The 20,311-nt window shown below is 36.4% G+C and overlaps 1 protein-coding gene across 1 annotated transcript in view; it reads left to right on the top strand.

The window, feature by feature from the left end:
- LOC101894472 (tyrosine-protein kinase Btk29A) overlaps positions 1-20,311 on the top strand; it is a 347,714-nt gene that overhangs the window by 112,471 nt on the left and 214,932 nt on the right. The window contains exons 3-4 of the mRNA XM_059124741.1: positions 16,598-16,693; positions 16,839-16,971. Of these exons, the coding sequence (XP_058980724.1) occupies positions 16,598-16,693; positions 16,839-16,971 (229 nt within the window). The remainder of the gene's footprint in view (positions 1-16,597; positions 16,694-16,838; positions 16,972-20,311) is intronic.

The raw sequence follows: 20,311 nt of genomic DNA, 5'->3' as shown, positions 1-20,311 counted from the left end.
GTCTATCAACGCTCCAGATTTAGATTTTTTAAGTATTTTTTCTAGTCGTGGATTTTTGTAAGGATGTTTGCGAGGGACCTGGCGTGGTTTTTTTTGAGATATTTTTAAAAGATTTTTTCTGAGAGTCTATCAGCGCTCCAGGTTTGAATTTTTTAATGATTTTTTCTAGTCGTTAATTTTTTGAGGATGTTTGCGAGGGTCTATCAGCGCTTTAGGTGTAGATTTTTCAGAGATTTTTTTCTGACCGTCTATCAGCGGTCTATAAGACTTGTTTTCTTTGTAAAGAATTCCAGCCAAATAACTTTAACCTATGTTATTTTCCTTCCCAGTATATGTGAGCAGAACATTCTTAACCTCGTGTTTATCCACAATCTGATGTGGATTACTTTCCTATGCAAAAATCCAACCGGCCATGACAATGTTGTGAGAAAATATTTCTTTGTTTATCGGCGGTAGACTGTGAAGATTTTCTCTAATAAGACGACGACATTAAATTATGGCCTTGTACCTTGAAAAAAAAGCTACGGCTGCTTTAGGAAAATTATAGTTTATATTTAAAAAAATATATTGCTTTCAAAGGAAATTTTAATTAATTTCCATAGAAGAAGTTTATATTCAAAAGCCTTACTAACTTAAGTTAAATAATGTCGGGGTAATTATTTTTTCTTCCCCTCCAAAAAAAGCCACAACCGCTCCTCGTTCCACTGCACTTCATTTAACAATAAATTACCTTGACCATAGCTGTGTGAGTAGTAGTAGTAGATGAAAGACATTTTTCCAATGAATTACCAAAAATTAAAAAAAAAGCGAAACCAATTAAATGTCATGCTGAAACCGATAGAAATTAATCAAAAATACTGATGTTTCAATGAAATCAAACAAAAATACGGACAATAATTATTTGTTGGCCATAAAGCAATGGAATTAAACAGCAACCCTCGATTTCAATGAATTTTAATGAATATTTTCTTGGGTGAGAGAACGAACAACAATCCGGAGAGAAGAGAAATGAGTGGAGGAAGAACAGTGATTTTGAGGAGGGAAAAGGCATCTCTTTGGTGTGGGAGGAATATGGCTGGGAAGGTTGTGTTTTTTTTAAAATTGAAACTTTTATGCATATTTCAGCCCTTAAAGAATTCTTCAAAATTCCAAAATTTTAAGGTCACTAATGGCCTCCAAAAAAAAATATCCTCGAAAAATCCGCGATTATGTGACCATAGATGGGTGGTTCCACAATATTCTTGAGGAAATCACAATTATATGGATATAAAGTCTATGTTCGCTCTACGCGAGGAATTTTGAAGATTTATTCTGAGGGTTCTAGGCGTGGATTTTTTAAGGATATTTTCTTAGAGTCTATCAGGGCTCCAAGTGTGGATTTTTTGAGGAAATTTTCTGAGAGTCTCCAGACGTGGATTTTTTAAGGATATTTTTTGAGAGTCTATCTGGGCTTCATGCGTGGATATTTTTTATTTCAGGGAACCAGGCGTGGATTTTTTGAGTATATTTTCTGAGGATCCATCACCGTTCCAAGCGTGGATTTTTTGAGTATATTTTCTGAGGGTCCATCACCGTTCCAAGCGTGTATTTTTTAAAGATATTTTCTGAGGGTCTATCGGCGCTCCAGGTGTGGATTTTTAAAAGATATTTTTCCGAGGATTTGGTCGTGGATTTTTAAAGATCTCTTCTGAGGGTCTACGCGTGGATATTTTAAAGATTTTTTTGCGAGGATCTAGTCTTGGATTTTTAAAGATTTCTTCTGAGGCCGTTTTTTGAGTATATTTTCTGAGGGTCTATCACCTTTCCAAGCGTGGATTTTGACGGATATTTTCTGAGGGTCCATCACCGTTCCAAGCGTGGATTTTTTAAAGATATTTTTTGAGGGTCTATCGGCGCTCCAGACGTGGATTTTTTTAGAGATATTTTCTGAGAATCTAGCCGTGGATTTTTTAAAGTTTTTTTTGAGGGCATAGGCGTGGATTTTGTTAACGATTTTTTCTGAGGGCCTCCGCGATTGTGTGACCAATAGATAAGTGGTTCCACAATATTTTTAAAGAAATCCCAATTATATGTGTAGATGGTCTATCAGCGCTCTAGGTGTGGATTTTTTAAGGTTTTTTTTTCTGAGGGTCTAGGCGTGGATTTTTTAAAGCTTCTTTCAGAGGGTCTAGCTGTGGATTTTTTAAAGATTCTTTCTGAGGGTCTAGCTGTGGATTTTTTAAAAATTCTTTCTGAGGGTCTAGCTGTGGATTTTTTTTTTTTTGAGGGCCTCCGCGATTATGTGATTAATAGATAAGTAGGTCTGAGGGCCTAGGCGTAGATTTTTAACGATTTTTATGAGGGTCTAGACATGGTGTTTTTTTTCTGAGGATCTAGGCGTGAATTTTTTTAACGACTTTTTTTCTGAGGATCTAGGCGTGGATTTTTTAACGACTTTTTTGAGAGGATCTAGGTGTGGATTTTTTAACGACTTTTTTTCTGAGGATCTAGGCGTGGATTTTTTAACGACTTTTTTCTGAGGATCTAGGCGTGGATTTAAAGGACTTTTTTGAGAGGATCTAGTCGTGGATTTAAAGGACTTTTTTGAGAGGATCTAGTCGTGGATTTTTTAACGACTTTTTTCTGAGGATCTAGGCGTGGATTTTTAACGAATTTTTTCTGAGGATCTAGGCGTAGATTTTTAACGACTTTTTTCTGAGGATCTCTGCGTGGATTTTTTAACGACTTTTTTCTGAAGATCTCTGCGTGGATTTTTTAACGACTTTTTTCTGAGGATCTAGGCGTGGATTTTTAAACGACTTTTTTCTGAGGATCTAGGTGTGGATTTTTAACGACTTTTTCTGAGGATCTAGGCGTGGATTTTTTTAACGATTTTTTTCTGAGGATCTAAGCGTGGATTTTTTAACGACTTTTTTCTGATTTTCTTACGACCTTTTCTGAGGATCTAGGCGTGGATTTTTTTAACGACTTTTTTCTGATTTTCTTACGACCTTTTCTGAGGATCTAGGCGTGGATTTGTTTAACGACTTTTTTTGAGGATCTAGGCGTGGATTTTTTTAACGACTTTTTTCTGATTTTCTTACGACCTTTTCTGAGGATATAGGCGTGGATTTTTTTAACGACTTTTTTTGCGGATCTAGGCGTGGATTTTTTTAACGACTTTTTTTGAGGATCTAGGCGTGGATTTTTTTAACGACTTTTTTTGCGGATCTAGGCGTGGATTTTTTTAACGACTTTTTTTGAGGATCTAGGCGTGGATTTTTTTAACGACTTTTTTTGAGGATCTAGGCGTGGATTTTTTTAACGACTTTTTTTGCGGATCTAGGCGTGGATTTTTTTAACGACTTTTTTTGAGGATCTAGGCGTGGATTTTTTTAACGACTTTTTTCTGATTTTCTTACGACCTTTTCTGAGGATATAGGCGTGGATTTTTTTAACGACGTTTTTTGCGGATCTAGGCGTGGATTTTTTTTAACGATTTTTAACGACTTTTTCTGAGGATCTAGGCGTGGATTTTTTTAACGACTTTTTTGAGGATACAGGCGTGGATTTTTTTAACGATTTTTTAACGACTTTTTTTGAGTATCTAGGCGTGGATTTTTTTTAACGACTTATTTTGAGGATCTAGGCGTGGATTTTTTAATGACTATTTCTGCGGATCTAGGCGTGGATTTTTGTAAAAATTGTTGGATTTGATTTTTAAAGACTTTTTTAGAGAGTCTAGGCCTGGATTTTTTTAAAAATTTAGTAACATTTAGTGCTTTTAAAGCAATTATTGTATACATTTCCGAAACGACCTCCATATATCCTGTCTACACATGAACAGTGACCCTAATACCAAATTTCAGATTTCAAGCGCTATCTGTTCACCCAATACCAAATTGTACCAAATATAGTACTATTTAGTTTTTGGTGAGTTTTGATGAGTTTCGCACAACAAGGTCACAAAAAAAAAAAATACTAAAAAATATTATTTTGTATTGATCAAACGGAATCAGCTAGAATTCTGAAAATTGGAATGAGAGTCTCTGATGGAGTACAATATAGATGTACCAGAGGATATTCGTACTAAAATGGTACTAAATCTCTAAAATGATACCATTTGTTATTACCTGAACGGATAGAGCTAATAACTTGAAATATGGCATGAGGAACAAAGTTGGAATGTAAAATTAATATATGAAATTGTACCAAATTTAGTACAGTTCGAACACTTAGCACGTATTTCCCAAGAACCTCGAGATATTTTTATTGAGAATTTTTTATTCTTGAACGACTTCCCTCCCCCCAAATAAGCCTTTTGCACCACTGTTCTTATTCCCTGGAAACGAAAAGAAAAAACCACAATCAATTCGACCTTCTTAATTTGGTCGAAGGTGATTGGACAGAAAAAAAAGAGTGGCTGGACATTCAGCAACAACGACAACAACAAGAACACTAATATAAAACAATGTCCAAGCAAAGAAGAAGAAAAGTGCCGCAGATACATCATTGTTTACCAAACACAGCATGGAATCGTGTGTTATTTGTTGTCGATATTGTTATTCCAAGATATTTAACTCCTCCACCCTCACCTCACCCCCAACCCCGACATTTTGTGTTTTTGTTTCTGTTTCTGTTTCAATTTCATTTATGGCCATTGTCCGTCCGTCCATGGGTCGATCCCGTCCTAAAAAACAAAAACTAAACGAACTGGCGATCTTGGCTTGACAATGAATGCCTTTGTGGTCGCTGTTCGGAGAGTGAATCCGTTGATGTGATCAATTATTGAATCTCGTCGTTTTACATTTTTCTCCTCCAGTGGCAACCGTCGATCCATCCGTCCATCCACTCTGGTGATTAATGAGTCACACTCAAATAACACACACGTCGATTTTTCTTTTCGTTGGAAAAAAATGTAAAACAACGTCGGACAGACAGACAACAACAGTTATGTACCCAGAGACAGCTATGACCCATGGCAGCTTCTTCGCCATAAATCCCAACAACCTAAATGAAGTCCCATTCACCCTCCATCAACGGAGTCTTCATTAAATCTTTAACTTTATCACTTACTCACCTTGTGTCGTCGTGATAAGACTAAGACGACAATGAATATTTTGTGGCATGTCTGGATTCGGATTGTTTTTGTGGTTCCTGGCCTTTCTTCATAATTGACAGATGAAATGAGGGTTCCATTGTGGAATGTTTTTTTGTGGATTTATTGTTGTAAGGCCGGTATAGCTTGGATGACAGAGATTGTGGCTGGCTGGACATAACCTCATTTTGATGATGTTTTTTTACCCTTCGTCCGATCGCTTGTTTGATGTGATAGGCGTTACTAATGTTTTTACAAATTTTAAATATTTCTTAATTCTTGTCATGTTTTGTTGCTTCTCTTTTTTTTGGGAATTTTCCTTTCTTTATTTTTGATTTTATTGGGGTCATAAGAGGAGATGTAAGGCGGATTATTTTGGGGAGAAAAGTGCAGTTACTTCAAATGTAGAAATTTCTTAACAAGGGTCGGATGAAATCCATTGTCTAAAGTTTGGGAAGAGACCCCAAATAATGGGAACTGACTGAGTGAGGAAAATCAACGCACAGACGAAACGGCTGAAGCCAGAATTTTGAAATTTTACACAAGGGTCAGTCTTTGCGCGTAGGCTGAGTTTTTGGAAATTCGCACAACAAGGGCACGAAAAGTACTAAAATGTACTAAAAATTTTAATATTTTGTATTGGTCAAACGGAATGAGCTAGAATTTTGAAATTTGAAATGAGAGTCACTAATGGAGTGCAGATGTACCAAAGGGTATGGGTACTTAAATGGTACTAAATCTCTAAAATAATACTATTTGGTATTACCTGAACGGATAGAGCTAATAACTTGAAATATGGTATGAGAAACAAAGTTGGAATGTAAAATTGATATATGAAGGTGTGGTTTTGGAAATAAGTACTAATTGTGCGAACTTTTCCAAATGGTACTAAATTTGGTACTGGGTGAAGGAATAGAGCTGAAATTCTGAGGTTTGATATTGATGTCACTGTGGGTGTCTGCTTTTGAGATATGGAGATTTTTTTTGAAAATACGTCCTAAATTTCTATGAAAAGTACTAAGTGGTACTAAAATTGGTATTCGGTGAATTTATAGAAGTGGAATCTCGAAATTTGATATTGTGGTGTCTGAGGTTGAAACATGGAGATTGTTTTAGAAATGTATCGCATATTTCTACTAATAGTTGTAAATGGTACGAAATTTGGTATCGAGTGAATATATAGAGCTGCTGGAATCTCAAAATTTGATATTGAGGTAATTTTTATATATGAGGGTAGTTTTGGAAAGGCGTGAAGTGTAATAAATGGTACTAAATTTGGAACATTTTGGTGAACTGATAAAGCTGAAATTTTGAAAATTTGTTTTGGGATCCCAGTTGGTAGTAGGTTTGTGATAAAGAGGTGGTTTTGGAAATACGTACTACAATTGCACGAAAAGTACTAAATAGTACGATATTTGGTACAATTTGGTATTGGGTGAAAAGATAGTGCTTGAAATCGGATATATATTTGATATAGATGTCACTGGTTGGTATTTGTTGTTAAGATATGAAGATGGTACCAAATTAGGTATTGGGTGAAGTGATGGAGATACAATTCTGATTTTTGATATTTAGATTACTGATGGTAGTTGTATTTGAGATTTGTCGGTGGTTTGGAAATGTATGCTATAATTTTATGAAATAATAAAGCTGTAGTCCTGCAACTTGATTTTAATATCACTGTTGGTATCTATGGTTAAAATATGGAGATGGATTTGAAAATGTGTCCAATAGCTGTATGAAAAGTACTAAATGGTACTAAATTGGTTATTGGGTGATAGAGCCGCAATCACGAAATTTAAAATTAAGATCTTTGTTGGTATCTGAAATTGAGATATGGAAGTGGTTTTGGTAATGTGTACTAGGTGATACTATAGTGGGTATTGGGTGAAGGGATGGGGCGTCCTCATATTTGATATAGTCACTGTTTGTATCGGGGATTGAGATATGAAGGTAATTATGGAAATATGTACTATAATTGTACGAAAAGTACTGAATCTGGTACAAAATGGGATTGGTTGAACAAATAGTGCACTAAATCTGAAATTTTGGTGTTAGGGTCGCTGTTCATGTGTAGCCTGGTCATATGGAAGTGGTTTGTGGAAATGTGTACTATAATTGTACGAAAAGTACTGATTGATACTATGTAGGGTGAGATAAAAAAAAAAAAACTGCAACAAAGTCAAACGCCATAATTTTTACATTTTTTATTGAATGAAAGTAAAAAAATTCGGAAATAGCATCAAAAATTTAGAATAAGTTTAGATTTGATCGAATTGGTCATCTTTGGCACGAATTATGGCCTTCAATGACGGCCAAAGATACCATCACACGCTGCCCAAATGTTGCTCTGCGGTATTTTGGACCATTCCCGGCGAAGCGCTTGCTTGAGGTGATCGACACTTTGGTATTTTTTAGTGCCAACCTTGCTTTCCAAAATACTCCAGACACAACAGTCCAACGGATTGGTATCCGGAGATTTTGGTGGCCATTGTGCGCTGGAAATGAAGTGAGGGACCTCATTTTATAACCATTCTTTGGTGGCGCGTTGGAAGGTCTGCGGCCAAGATGTTTGCGTGCCCAAGGCTTTAATACACCCTCCAGAATATTTTCGCTATAGTATTCGGCATTTATTCGATTAATACGATCGGAGACCTACAATCGGCTGTTATGGCGGCCCACACCATCACCATGGCCGGCGCTTGAGTTCAGGTGGCCAACCGAAGGTACACATTTTCACCTGACCTCTTTGGCAAGTAAACACGATCATTTTGTTTGTTTACAAACTGCTGGACAACGAATGTTTTCTCACTAAATGGTACTAAATTTGGTATTGAGTGAAAAGATGTCTAGAATTCTAAAATTTCATACTGAGATCTCTGTTGGTATCTCGAATTGAGATATGGAGGTGGTTTTGGAAATGTGTACTAAAATTATACGATAAGTACTAAGTTGTACTAAATTTCATATTGGGTGAAGAAATATATAGCTAAAATCCTGAAATTTGATATGGATATCATTTTTGTTGTCTGTAGTTGTGAGAGTAGTGTACTCTAATTGTTCGAAAAAGGTCTTGGGTAAAGGGATAGAGTTGGAATTCCGAAATTTGATATTAAGATCACTTTTGGTATCTGGTGTTGAGATTTGTGGGTAGTCTTACAAATATTTATTACAATTGTTTGACCTTTTTTGTTTTGACGCCTGAAAGGCAAAAAGTGTTAAAAGAAAAAATGATTTAAACAAAATTTCACTATCAATCTCAGAATAATCAATATAGCAGTGCTTAATAGTTTTTAAGAAAAGTGGGTTTAAAATATATGTAACCTTTTTTTTTGAAAAGTTTAATTTTTGTTACTTAGACCCTCACCACCTCCGTCCCTTAAAAGATTGATTTACGGATTTTGTCCCAACTTAGCGGTAAACTATCATTTCCATTTCATTTATTTGTTTTCTGAGTTTCCTTTCACTACTAAATCGAAAAAAGAAAGAAAAACAATTGACAAACTCATTGTCACTTTTGTTGTCACAGTGTCACCTGGTTGTCAAACAAATTTTCTCCTCTGTTGACTTTTTCCATTGTGTTTCTGGTGTGTGTGTGTGTGTGATTTGCCCCTGTTGTACTCTGTCAAGGGTGTTGATATGTATTTGGATTTCGATTTTGTTTAGTTTGGCTTGTGTGAAATTGTTTGCAAAATGCAAAATTTAGCCAAAGGCGGAAACTGTAATTCAGTAAGATTCAATGTAATTTTCAAAGCGGAAAATTGATCTTAAAAATATATGGCTAGTAATTGAAGGGAATACTCGTATTAATATTTTCATATAATTTGGTATCTTTAATTGTCTGTATTGTTTAATGGACGAATTTCGCAAGAAGTCACTTGAGTAAATTACGAGATATAGCTAAAGGCCTTAAAAAAAGTTTGACGAAACTCTTTTGGAATTTTCCACTTTTGGAAAATGAAATTATTACAAAATTTTGCAGCGAATTGAGAAAAAATGCTAAAGGGCTAAGTACATAAGAAGCTTGAAGTCATGACTAGGCATTTTAATGTCAAATTATAATGGAAAACGACGGCTAGATTTTAGTGCGAGTTTGTAATCCCTTTGTGAAATGTCACAAAATATGCCTAGCCATGACTTCAAGCTTCTTATGTACTTAGCCCTTAAGAGTCGAAAATAAAAAAAAAAACTGTTTTATGTACAAAGTGATTTTTTCTTTATAAAATTGAAGAGTGTGAAATACCAGATATCAGAACATATGGATCGATATATACCATTGAGGTATATATGAAAATACAAGTAAGCAAAGCCTATAGACGGCCGACCAGATCTGAACCCCTATTGACTAGAATGAAAATGTCTCTAAGAAACAACCCCATAACTTCTTTACGAATAATCATTATAAATCTGGAACGTCGGTATTTGACGAAGCAGATGTTCCTACTACGACAAATACCTAACTCGCATTTCTTTTATAGATCTCCAGTCCATGGAAGACCTTTTTAAAAAGTCTTCTGGTTATAAAAGACTTGTAAAAGATCTTCTGGCCATAGAAGACCTGTAAAAGATCTTCAGGACATAGAAGACCTGTAAAAGGTCCCTAAAGAAGACCCGAAAAAGGGTCTTCTGGCTAAAGAAGAGCAGTACAATGTATTCTGGTTATAGAAAAAAGGTCTTTAGGACAAAGAAGATCTTTAAAAGTTCTTTAGGACATATAAAACCTTTCAAAGGTATTTAGGACATAGAAGACCAGTAAAAAGTCTTTGGTACATAGGAGACCTGTAAAAGGTCGTCTGGCTATAGAAGACTTGTAAAAGGTCTTCAGGCTATAGAAGATATTTAAAAGTTCTTTAGGACATATAAGACCTTTCAAAGGTATTTCGGACATAGAAGACCAGTAAAAAGTCTTTGGTACATAGGAGACCTGTAAAAGGTCGTCTGGCTATAGAAGACTTGTAGAAGGTCTTCAGGCTATAGAAGACCTTTAAAAGTTCTTTAATGTCCCATGGCCATCGAAGACCTGAAAAAAGAGCTTCTTGCTAAAGAAGACCAGAAAAAAGTCATAGAAGGATAGGACATTGAATACATGTAAAGGTCTTCAGGACATAGAAGACCAGTAAAGACCAATAAAAAGTCTTCGGTCCATAGAAGATCTGTAAAAGGTCGTCTAGCTATAGAAGACTTGTAGAAGGTCCCATGGCCATCGAAGACCTGAAAAAAAGCCTTCTGGCAAAAGAAGACCTGAAAAAGGTTATAGAAGGATAGGGCATTGAATACATGTTAAAGGTCTTAAGTCCAAAGAAGACCTGTCTATGTCTTCTTCTAGCTATAGAAGACATATACAAGGTCGTATGGCCATAGACAACTTGTAAAAGGTCTTCTGTCCATAGATCTGTAAAAGGGCTTTTAGCCGAAATCTGCATCAATGTAAAGGTCAAAGATGAGCATTTCAATCTGTTGTTTATTTCGTTAAATTTACAATTTTTCACTAAAAATGTGGCCCATTTCAATATTATCCGATCACTATCCAAAATGGTAGGTTTCTGCGCTGTCCTAAACTTTAACTTCATAAAAAATTCCAGGTTTATTGGTCCATGGTTGAGAACTGTAGCGAGACTGCCACATCTTGGCAATTTTTCTGTTTTTGGTCCATTTCAACCCCTAACAATTTTGCGATCATCCTCCAAAACAATAGGCTTCCCGTCCCAACTCTACCCCTAACCCCTACTCAGCTGGAGTTCTTTTAATAGAAGAACTGGGGATCTTCTTCTCATAAAAGAGCTGGAGATATTCTCATAAAGGTGCCATTACCTCTAAAAGGTCTCCTGGTTATAAAAGACCTATGAAAAGTTTTCTGGCCGTCGAAGACATTTAAAAGGTTCCGAAGACCTATAAAATATATTCTGGTAACAGAAGATCTGTAAAAGGTTTTCTGGACAAAAAAGAACTTTAAAAGTTCTTAAGGACATAGACCTATAAAAGGTCTTTAGAACATAGAAGACCTGTAAAAAGTCTTCCGCCTATAAAACACATATAAGAGGTCTTCTGGTCATAGAAAACTTGTATAAGATCTTCGGTCTATAGAAGACCTCATAGAAGAGCTCGAGAACTTGTTCTCATAGAAGAACTGGATATCTTCTTTTCATAGGTCTTCTTCTCATATATTTCCCGGAATGGGGATATGAATACCTACCTCTGCAAAGAGTTTCTAGGTTTTACTAAACTAGAGCTAAACCACATACGATGCCTTGGATATCAGCATCTATACAACTGTCAGAACAGAACTCTTCTTTGGCTGGAACTTTGCAATTGCGCTGGCATTAAAAAAATATTCGAGGTTCGTATTTTTTTTTTACCTAAAAGCTGTGGTCTATCCCACCCTTAAAATATTATCCAATGATTGATCCGATGATGCCTAGTGCTAGACTCTTGCCCGCGCAGAATTCCGAGTCGATTGCTTTAAATTTGTTCTTCTCATAGAATAGCTGGAGATTTTCTTTTTATAGAATTCCCGAAATCAGGTTATGAATACCTACCTCGGGAAAAAGTTTCTAGTTTTTACTAAACTAGAGTTAAGCCACATGCGATGCCTTGGATATCAGCATCTATGTAACGGTCTGAACAGAACTTTTCTTTCGCTGGAACTTTGTAATTTCGCTGGAATTCAAAGTATTCGCGGTTTATGGAATTTTTCGTATTTTTTACATACAATTTATGATCCCTTCCACCCTTTTAAATATTATCCGATAATTATCTAAATTGGTAGCCTTTTGCCCTGTCCTAAACTCTAGCCTCATGCAGAATTCCGAGTCGATTGCTTTAAATTTGTGAGCTCTAGAGCAACTGCAAAATCAAGAAGTTTTTCTGTTTTTGATCCATTTCAACCCCTTAAAATATTTGTCCATCATCTCGCCAAAAAAATGGCTTCTTTTCTGACCCTATCCATACCTTCATCCCCTACCTTCATGCGGGTGAGGCCATAATTGGACTTGTAGCTTCTTTACCAATTAACATGGACAGACGGAAACACGTAGCTAGATAGACTCAGCTTGGCAAGATAGGAAGATCCATGATATTCCCAAGAACAATATTTCGAGAGGTTACCAACTTTTAGGGCCAATCAAAATTATAATACCCCCCGGCATAAAAACAATTCTTTGCATTTCCCTTCAATATTTATTATTTAGGTCTTTCCAATCAACTTTTCATTTAACCCAGAAATTTCACAAAATACAAAATGTATTTTCAATTAATAACGTTTTAATGTCAGTCACGCCGTCAAGCAATAAAATAAAATAAAAACAACAACAAATTGCCTCACTTCATCATTCTCAGATTACATGCATAGCAAAGCGAGGCGAGGCGAAGAAATTGAATTTGTTTACAAAACTCAATAATTTTTGTTCAACATCAACATCAACATCATCATCGCCGTCGTCTTCTTCGTCATCGAAAATTTCAATACCCCCCATTTCATGCAATTTTCTGGATTGCCTCTTGAGCTGGTTGCCTCTGTGCTGGCCAGGTAAACGTGTTAACTTTCAGTTCAACAACAACATTTTGTTATCGTTGTTGTTATTGTTGTTGTACAACATAAGCCGGATAATATCGTCGTTTTCAGGCAAATTATCACCGCAGTCATCATCTTCGCGGTTGTTTTTACCACCACTACTGGACATCGTCCACTACTGTGGTCAGCACTCAGTTAGTCCATCGCACATAATCGCATTTAGTTTTTTGTTGTTGTTGCTGCTGCTGTTTTGCTTTTTGAAACAAAATTAAAGTGTTTTTTTTTCGTTAAAATTGAAATTGAAAGGAAGTGAAAGTCAATTAATGTTACATTAATCAGACATGCGAACTACAATCGGTTTCGGCACGCCGGATCAGAGCGGAGCAGTGGCCAGACCTACATTTCGAAAATTCCGAAAGTGAAGTAGAGAATGTCATATCGTCAATAGGTAGCTGGCGAAAAAAAAAAAACATTAATTCTTATAACAAATGGACGATCATAATTCACAGCTACTCGGGATGGCCTAGAAATGATTAAAAGCAGATCTTATGTGGGAAAATGTGGAGATCTGGAGACCTATAGGTCTCCTTCGCATAGAAGAGCTCTAGGTCTTCTTCGCATAAAAGAGCTAAAAGTCTTCTTCGCATAGAAGAGCTATAGGTGTTTTTTGCATAGAGGAGCTGTATAGGTCTTCTTCGCATAGAAGAGTCATATAGGTATTTTTTGCATAGAAGAGCCATATAGGCCTTCTTCGCATAGAAGAGCCATAGGTCTTCTTTGCATACAAGAGCTATAGGTCTTCTTGGCATAGAAGAGCCATAGGTCTTCTTTGCATACAAGAGCTATAGGTCTTCTTGGCATAGAAGCGCTATAGCTGTTCTTCGCATAGAAGAGCTATAGCTGTTCTTCGCATAGAAGAGCTATAGCTGTTCTTCGCATAGAAGAGCTATAGCTGTTCTTCGCATAGAAGAGCTATAGCTGTTCTTCGCATAGAAGAGCTATAGCTGTTCTTCGCATAGAAGAGCTATTGCTGTTCTTCGCATAGAAGAGCTATTGCTGTTCTTCGCATAGAAGAGCTATTGCTGTTCTTTGCATAGAAGAGCTATTGCTGTTCTTCGCATAGAAGAGCTATAGGTCTTCTTCGCATAGAAGAGCTATAGGTCTTCTTCGCATAGAAGAGCTATATGGTCTTCTCGCCTAGAAGAGCTCTAGGTCTTCTTCGCATGGAAGAGCTCTAGGTCTTCTTCGCATGGAAGAGCTCTAGGTCTTCTTCGCATGGAAGAGCTCTAGGTCTTCTTCGCATGGAAGAGCTCTAGGTCTTCTTCGCATGGAAGAGCTATAGGCCTTCTTCTTCGCATTGAAGAGCTAAAGGTCTTCTTCGCATAGAAGAGCTAAAGGTCTTCTTCTTCGCATTGAAGAGCTAAAGGTCTTCTTCGCATAGAAGAGCTAAAGGTCTTCTTCTTCGCATAGAAGAGCTCTAAGAGCTGGAGGTCTTCTTTGCATAGAAGAGCTCTAGGTCTTCTTCGCCTAGAAGAGCTATAGGTCTTCTTTGCCTAGAAGAGCTATAGGTCTTCTTCGCCTAGAAGAGCTATAGGTCTTCTTCGCTTAGAAGAGCTATAGGTCTTCTTCGCCTAGAGGAGCTATAGGTTTTCTTCACATCGAAGAGCTAGCTAAAGGTCTTATTCGCATAAAAGAGCTACGGGTCTCCTCAATGAAGAGCTATAGGTCTTCTCATAGAGGAGCTATGGGAGATCTTCTCATATAAGTGCTTCTCATGGAAGAGGAGATCTTCTCAGGGAAGAGGAAATCTTCTCATATACGTGCTATAGGAGATCTTCTAATAGAAGGGATAGAGATCCTCTTAAAGCAGAAAATATGTAGACCTTCTCACAGAAGATCTGCAGATCTTCTGCTATGAGAAGATTTGTAGATCTTCTCATAGAATATCTGTAGATATAGAAGATCTGTAGATCTTCTCACGGAAGAAGATCTGTAGATCTTACAAGATCTTTGGATCTTCTCACGGAAGAAGATCTGTAGATCTTCTCACGGAAGAAGATCTGTAGATCTTCTCACGGAAGAAGATCTGTAGATCTTCTCATAGTAGAAGATCTATAGATCTTCTGATAGTATAAGACCTGTAGATCTTCTCATAGTTGAAGATCTGTAGATCTTCTCATAGAAGTTCTGTAGATCTTTTCACAGAAGAAGATACGAAGATCTTCTCATAGAAGTTCTTCAGATCTTCTGTTAGTAGATCGTTACATCCTCTCATAGAAGATCTGTCGATCTTCTCATAGAAGATCTGTTGATCTTCTCATAGAAGGTCTGTTGATCTTCTCATAGAAGGTCTGTTGATCTTCTCATAGAAGGTCTGTTGATCTTCTCATAGAAGATCTGTTGATCATCTCATAGAAGATCTGTAGATCTTCTCATAGAAGATCTGTAGATCTTCTCATAGAAGATCTGTAGATCTTCTCATAGAAGATCTGTAGATCTTCTCATAGAAGATCTGTAGATCTTCTCATAGAAGATCTGTAGATCTTCTCATAGAAGATCTGTAGATCTTCTCATAGAAGATCTGTAGATCTTCTCATAGAAGATCTCTTGATCTTCTCATAGAAGATCTGTAGATCTTCTCATAGAAGATCTGTAGATCTTCTCATAGAAGATCTGTAGATCTTCTCATAGAAGATCTGTAGATCTTCTCACAGAAGATCTGTAGATCTTCTCACAGAAGATCTGTAGATCTTCTCACAGAAGATCTGTAGATCTTCTCACAGAAGATCTGTAGATCTTCTCACAGAAGATCTGTAGATCTTCTCACAGAAGATCTGTAGATTTTTTTGCAGAAGATCTGTAGATTTTCTTGCAGAAGATCAGTAGATCTTCTCGTAGAAGATCAGTAGATCTTCTCGTAGAAGATCTTTAGATCTTCTCGTTGAAGATCTGAAGATCTTCTCATAAAAGATCTGTAGATTTTCTCATAAAAGATCTGTAGATTTCCTCATAAAAGATCTGCAGATCTGTAGATAGAAGATCTGCCGATATTCTCATAGAAGATCTGCCGGTCTTCTCATAGAAGATCTGCCGATCTTCTCATGTAAGATCATCTGTAGATCTTTTCATCATAGAAGATCTGTAGATCTTCTCGTAGAGGAAGATCTGTGGATTTTATCATCGAAGAAGTTCCGTAGATCTTCTCAAAGAAGAAGATCTTCTCGTAATATTCAAAGAAAACTATTTTTTCAAGGATTTAAGGAATATTATTCAAAGGTTATTAAAACCTTTTTTGGACCATGTTCACGGACTTTTTTTTAAATATTTTTTCTAAGGACCTCTTAAAAAGCTCGATTACTTTGTTTCAGACCCGTTAGTATAGTTTTGTTGTTGTTTGCATATCATCACTCAATCCTTGCTTCAAAAGGCTCTCCAGTCAACAAGAATTTCAGTCAGCACTTTAAGATTCCTCTTCAAATATTTCCTCCCTTAAGATGTTATGCTTTTCTTTCCCCTTTTTGAGAATAAAAAATAGTTTGCATTTCTTGTAGGTTTCGCAATGAAATATTAAAGTCACACTTGTGGCAGGCTTCAGGGTATTTTGTTTTTTTTCTGCTGCTGTGTACCTTTGAAGTGTTAATATTTCATGAATGTGGCCAGGCCATACTTCTTAGGAAAATGACATACAGCTGTGTGCCTGTTGCTTTTCATTATCCCTACGTGTGGAATATGCAAAGGATATAACAAACACGCACACACACTTATCCACATTACCGTATTAACATGTGTTGTCTTGTTGTCCTGGTTTTTGAGGGTCCTTTCACAGGATGTCTAATAAAAATAACAACTCAATTATTTTTTGGAGAGAGGGGAATATAAAAAATATGTCTGTCGCTGGGGTCAGTTATCCTGTTTCGAAATTTCTGATAAATTGTATTTTAAGGTTTCACAATTTCTTAAAAAAACTCTGTTTTTTTAACAAAACTTTTGATTTTTTCTTTTAATTTCAGCGTCGCCGTGAACGTGGCCGCATACCTGTCAAGGGTGTCAGACTTGTTGAAATCGCCACGGTAAATGGTGAAGGTGGAGATCCCTTTGCACCGGATGTGAGTACCCAATGTTTTTCTCCTTCTACTTTGTTTTTATTTGTTCCTCTTTATTTATTTTTAATTTATTTTTTATTTTTGTTTTTGATTGTTTCTATGCCTGCCTTCTTTGGCCTATCGTCATCGACATCATATGCCGCTGCAGGGTTATCCTTTTCAAGTAGGCTATTGTGAGTCTACCGATGATCAATCGCAACGTACTGTGCCCCAATACACTCTGTATTTGGTAGCCAACAGCGAAAAAGAACGTCACGATTGGATACGTGCCATACGACAAGGTAAGGATTTGGATTTCGACTTTTTTTTTGAAAGGAAGTGATTTTTTGATGTTATTTGAGATTTGAAATTTAATCAAGAAGCAACATATGTTGCATTGTTGAAAGCGGGGAGTATTTTAAGAAGTATTTTTAAACAGCCATGAAATTTTGATTTCTTTTAAACCAAAATTTTGAATTGAATAAAAAACAAATTCTGGGACTTTTTTGGACTTTTTAAGGACCAATAAAACGTAATTTTTAGATATTTTTGTGGACTAACAGAAACTGGATCTTTCTGAGGACTAGCATAACTTAGTTTTTTCTAAATATTGTTATATTCTGAAGATCGTTAAAACGTTTTATAATTATTTTAACTTGGATCTAAGATTTTGGATTTTTTTTTCAAATTATTTTTTTCAAGGTGACCAATGAAACGTCGACTTTTTAAAAATACTTTTTTTAATGGGCCAACTAAACGTTTATTTTTGTACCCTCCACAATCCATAGTATGGAGGGTCTATTAAGTTCGTCATTCAGTTTGTAACTGATCAAAATAATAATTTTAGACCAATCAAAGTATATATTCTTTATCAGCGTAAAATTCTAAGACCTGTTCGTCCGTCCGTCTGTTCGCCTGACGCTAGAGCCAAAACGAATAAAAATAGGAAGCTAAAATTTTGCACAGATTAGTCTTTTGTCTGCAGGCAGGTCAAGACCGAAGATGGACTATATCGGTTTACGATATCGTATAACCCCCATATAACGGTACCCGCCGATATTCGATATTTTGATGATAGTAGCCAAATTTTCCAACGAAATTATCTGAAAATTTACAAAAGGAGTTCCTTTTGAGTACTTTACCCCCTGGAGAAGTATTGTCTATATATAGGTCCACGATATCATCGTATATTAACCCATTCGGTATTTTGGTGATTTTAACTACATTTTTCCATAGAATTATCTGAAAATTCACACAAGAAGTTCTTTCTAAGCTCTTTACCCGCTGGAAGAGAAATGTCTATATAGGTCCACGATATCGTATAGCTCACATACAACGGTACACCTCGATATTCGATATTTTGATGATTTTAGGGACAATATTCACTGGATTTGTTTCAAATTTCGTATTAGATTTCGTAATGGGAACTACAGTCTGTGACAGAAAATTATCTGTGCAGGTCCAGGTCTTCGTATTGGTCCCATATATCAGTACCTCGCTATATTCAGTATTTTGATGATTTTAGCGACATTATTCACCGGAGATATTTGAAATTTCGTATTAAGAGTTCATAATCGATACTACAGCCTATGACATAAAATTGTATATGCAGGTCCAGGTCTTCGTATAGGCCCCAAATATCAGTACCTCGTTATATTCGATATGTTGACTGATTCTAGGTCCAATATTAACCGGAGTTGTTTGAAATTTTATATTTGAAATTCCTAATAGATACTACAGCCTGTGACAGAAAATTGTCTATGCAGGACGAGGTCTTCGAAAAGACCCGACATAACGGTACTTCTCTATATTCGGTATTTTGATGAGTTTAGCTACATTATTCACGGAACTTATAATTTTTTTTTCTTTTGAAAATTTCCAAATTCGTTTCAAATGGTGAAGGGTATTTAAAGTTCGGCCTGGCCTGAACATATTGCTTTTTTACATGTTTATATCCTCAAACATATGGCTACAGAGGTTGGAGAAATAATGGTTGGAGACCCTAGGTCTCTTCGGACCAAACCCGTTTCAGGAAATTTGGAGTCTGTCAAACCAAGATCTGCTGCGAAAATGTTAGATATTGAGCCACTAATTCCGGTACCTCCCCACAAAACGTCAAAAATTTCAAAGAAAATATAAGATTGCACAGAAGAGAAGGAACCATCAGATTTTGATCCAACTTTGCAAATCCAAATATTTGCATTAGTGCTAGTTCAGGAGGCAAAATGGACGCTATCGGCCCTCTCCATCAAGTACCTCCCCCACAACGGACCAAAATGAGTCCGATTGTCTACAAATTTCACACATCAAAATATTTTTAGTAAACCAAGGTCTGGTGTGAAGGTGGGATATATCGGTTCACTCCTTCTGGTACCTCCACCATAAAGGTTCAACATTTTGAATATCCATAAAGCTCATAAAACGTGAAATTAACATCCGATTCCATTCTGACTTGATACATCTCAATATTTCTATCAACACAAGATCTTTTGGGAAGATGGCAGATATTGAGCCACTCCTCCTGGTACGCCCCCCACAAAAGGTCAACATTAGGAAAATATTTTATTGCACAGAAAGAGATAGGATCATCCGATTTTGCTCCAACTTTGCAGATCCCAATATTTGCATCGTTGCTATGTCTGTTGTGAAAATGGACAATATCGGTCCACTCCATCAAGTACCTCCCACCCAAAGCTTCAAAATGTTGAGAAATTATAACTCTCATAAAATGCGATGTAAGAGTCCGACTATTGTCAAATTACACATATCACAATATTTTTATTAACCCAAGGTTTGGTAAGGAGATGAGAAATACTGATCCACTCCTTCTGGTACATCCCCCACAAAGGGTCAAAATGTTGAATATCCATGAAGCTCATAAAATGCGCTATTAATGTCCGATTCCATTCTGACTTCATATCCCAATATTTCTATCAACGCAAGATCTGTTATAAAGATGGTGGAGATCGGACCATTACTTCTGATACTTACGCCACAAAGGGATCAAAATTTGGAATAACCAAAACGCTCACAAAAATTCGAAATGGTCATCCGCCTTTTTCAAACTTCACACATGTCAATATTTTTACTAACACAAATTCTGGTGTGAAGATGGGTTAAATCGGCCAACTCCTTCGGGTACCTTGACCACAAAGAGGTCAACATTTGGAATAACTATAACACTAATATAATGCGAAATGGGCATCCGATGCCCATCAAATTTAAAAAAAAAACCATTATGTCTACTAACACAAGATCTGTTGTAAAGATGAGATTTATCGACCCATTCCTTCTGGTACCTCCCCCAGAAGGGGTCAACATTTTTACTAACCATGAAGCTCATAAAACGCGAAATTAACTTCCGATTCCATTCAGACTTGGGTACATGCCAATATTTCCATGAATACAAAATCTGTTGCGATGATGGTAGAGATCCGACCATTTTTTCTAGTAGCTTCCTCACAAAAGGGTCAAAGTTTTGAATAACCAAAACGATTATAAAATCTGAAATAAGCATCCGGTTCTCTTTATATTTCACACATACAAATATTTTTGCTAACACGGAATCTACTGTGAAGATGATATATATCTGCGAACCCCTTCTGATACCTCAGCCACAAAGGGTCACAATTTTCGATACCT

The sequence above is a fragment of the Musca domestica genome, unplaced genomic scaffold (assembly GCF_030504385.1).
Source record: "Musca domestica strain aabys unplaced genomic scaffold, Musca_domestica.polishedcontigs.V.1.1 3, whole genome shotgun sequence".
In the NCBI taxonomy this organism is placed as follows: domain Eukaryota; kingdom Metazoa; phylum Arthropoda; class Insecta; order Diptera; family Muscidae; genus Musca; species Musca domestica.
The sequence above is the reverse complement of the archived record's forward strand: the minus strand, read 5'-3'. Positions and strand labels throughout refer to the sequence as shown.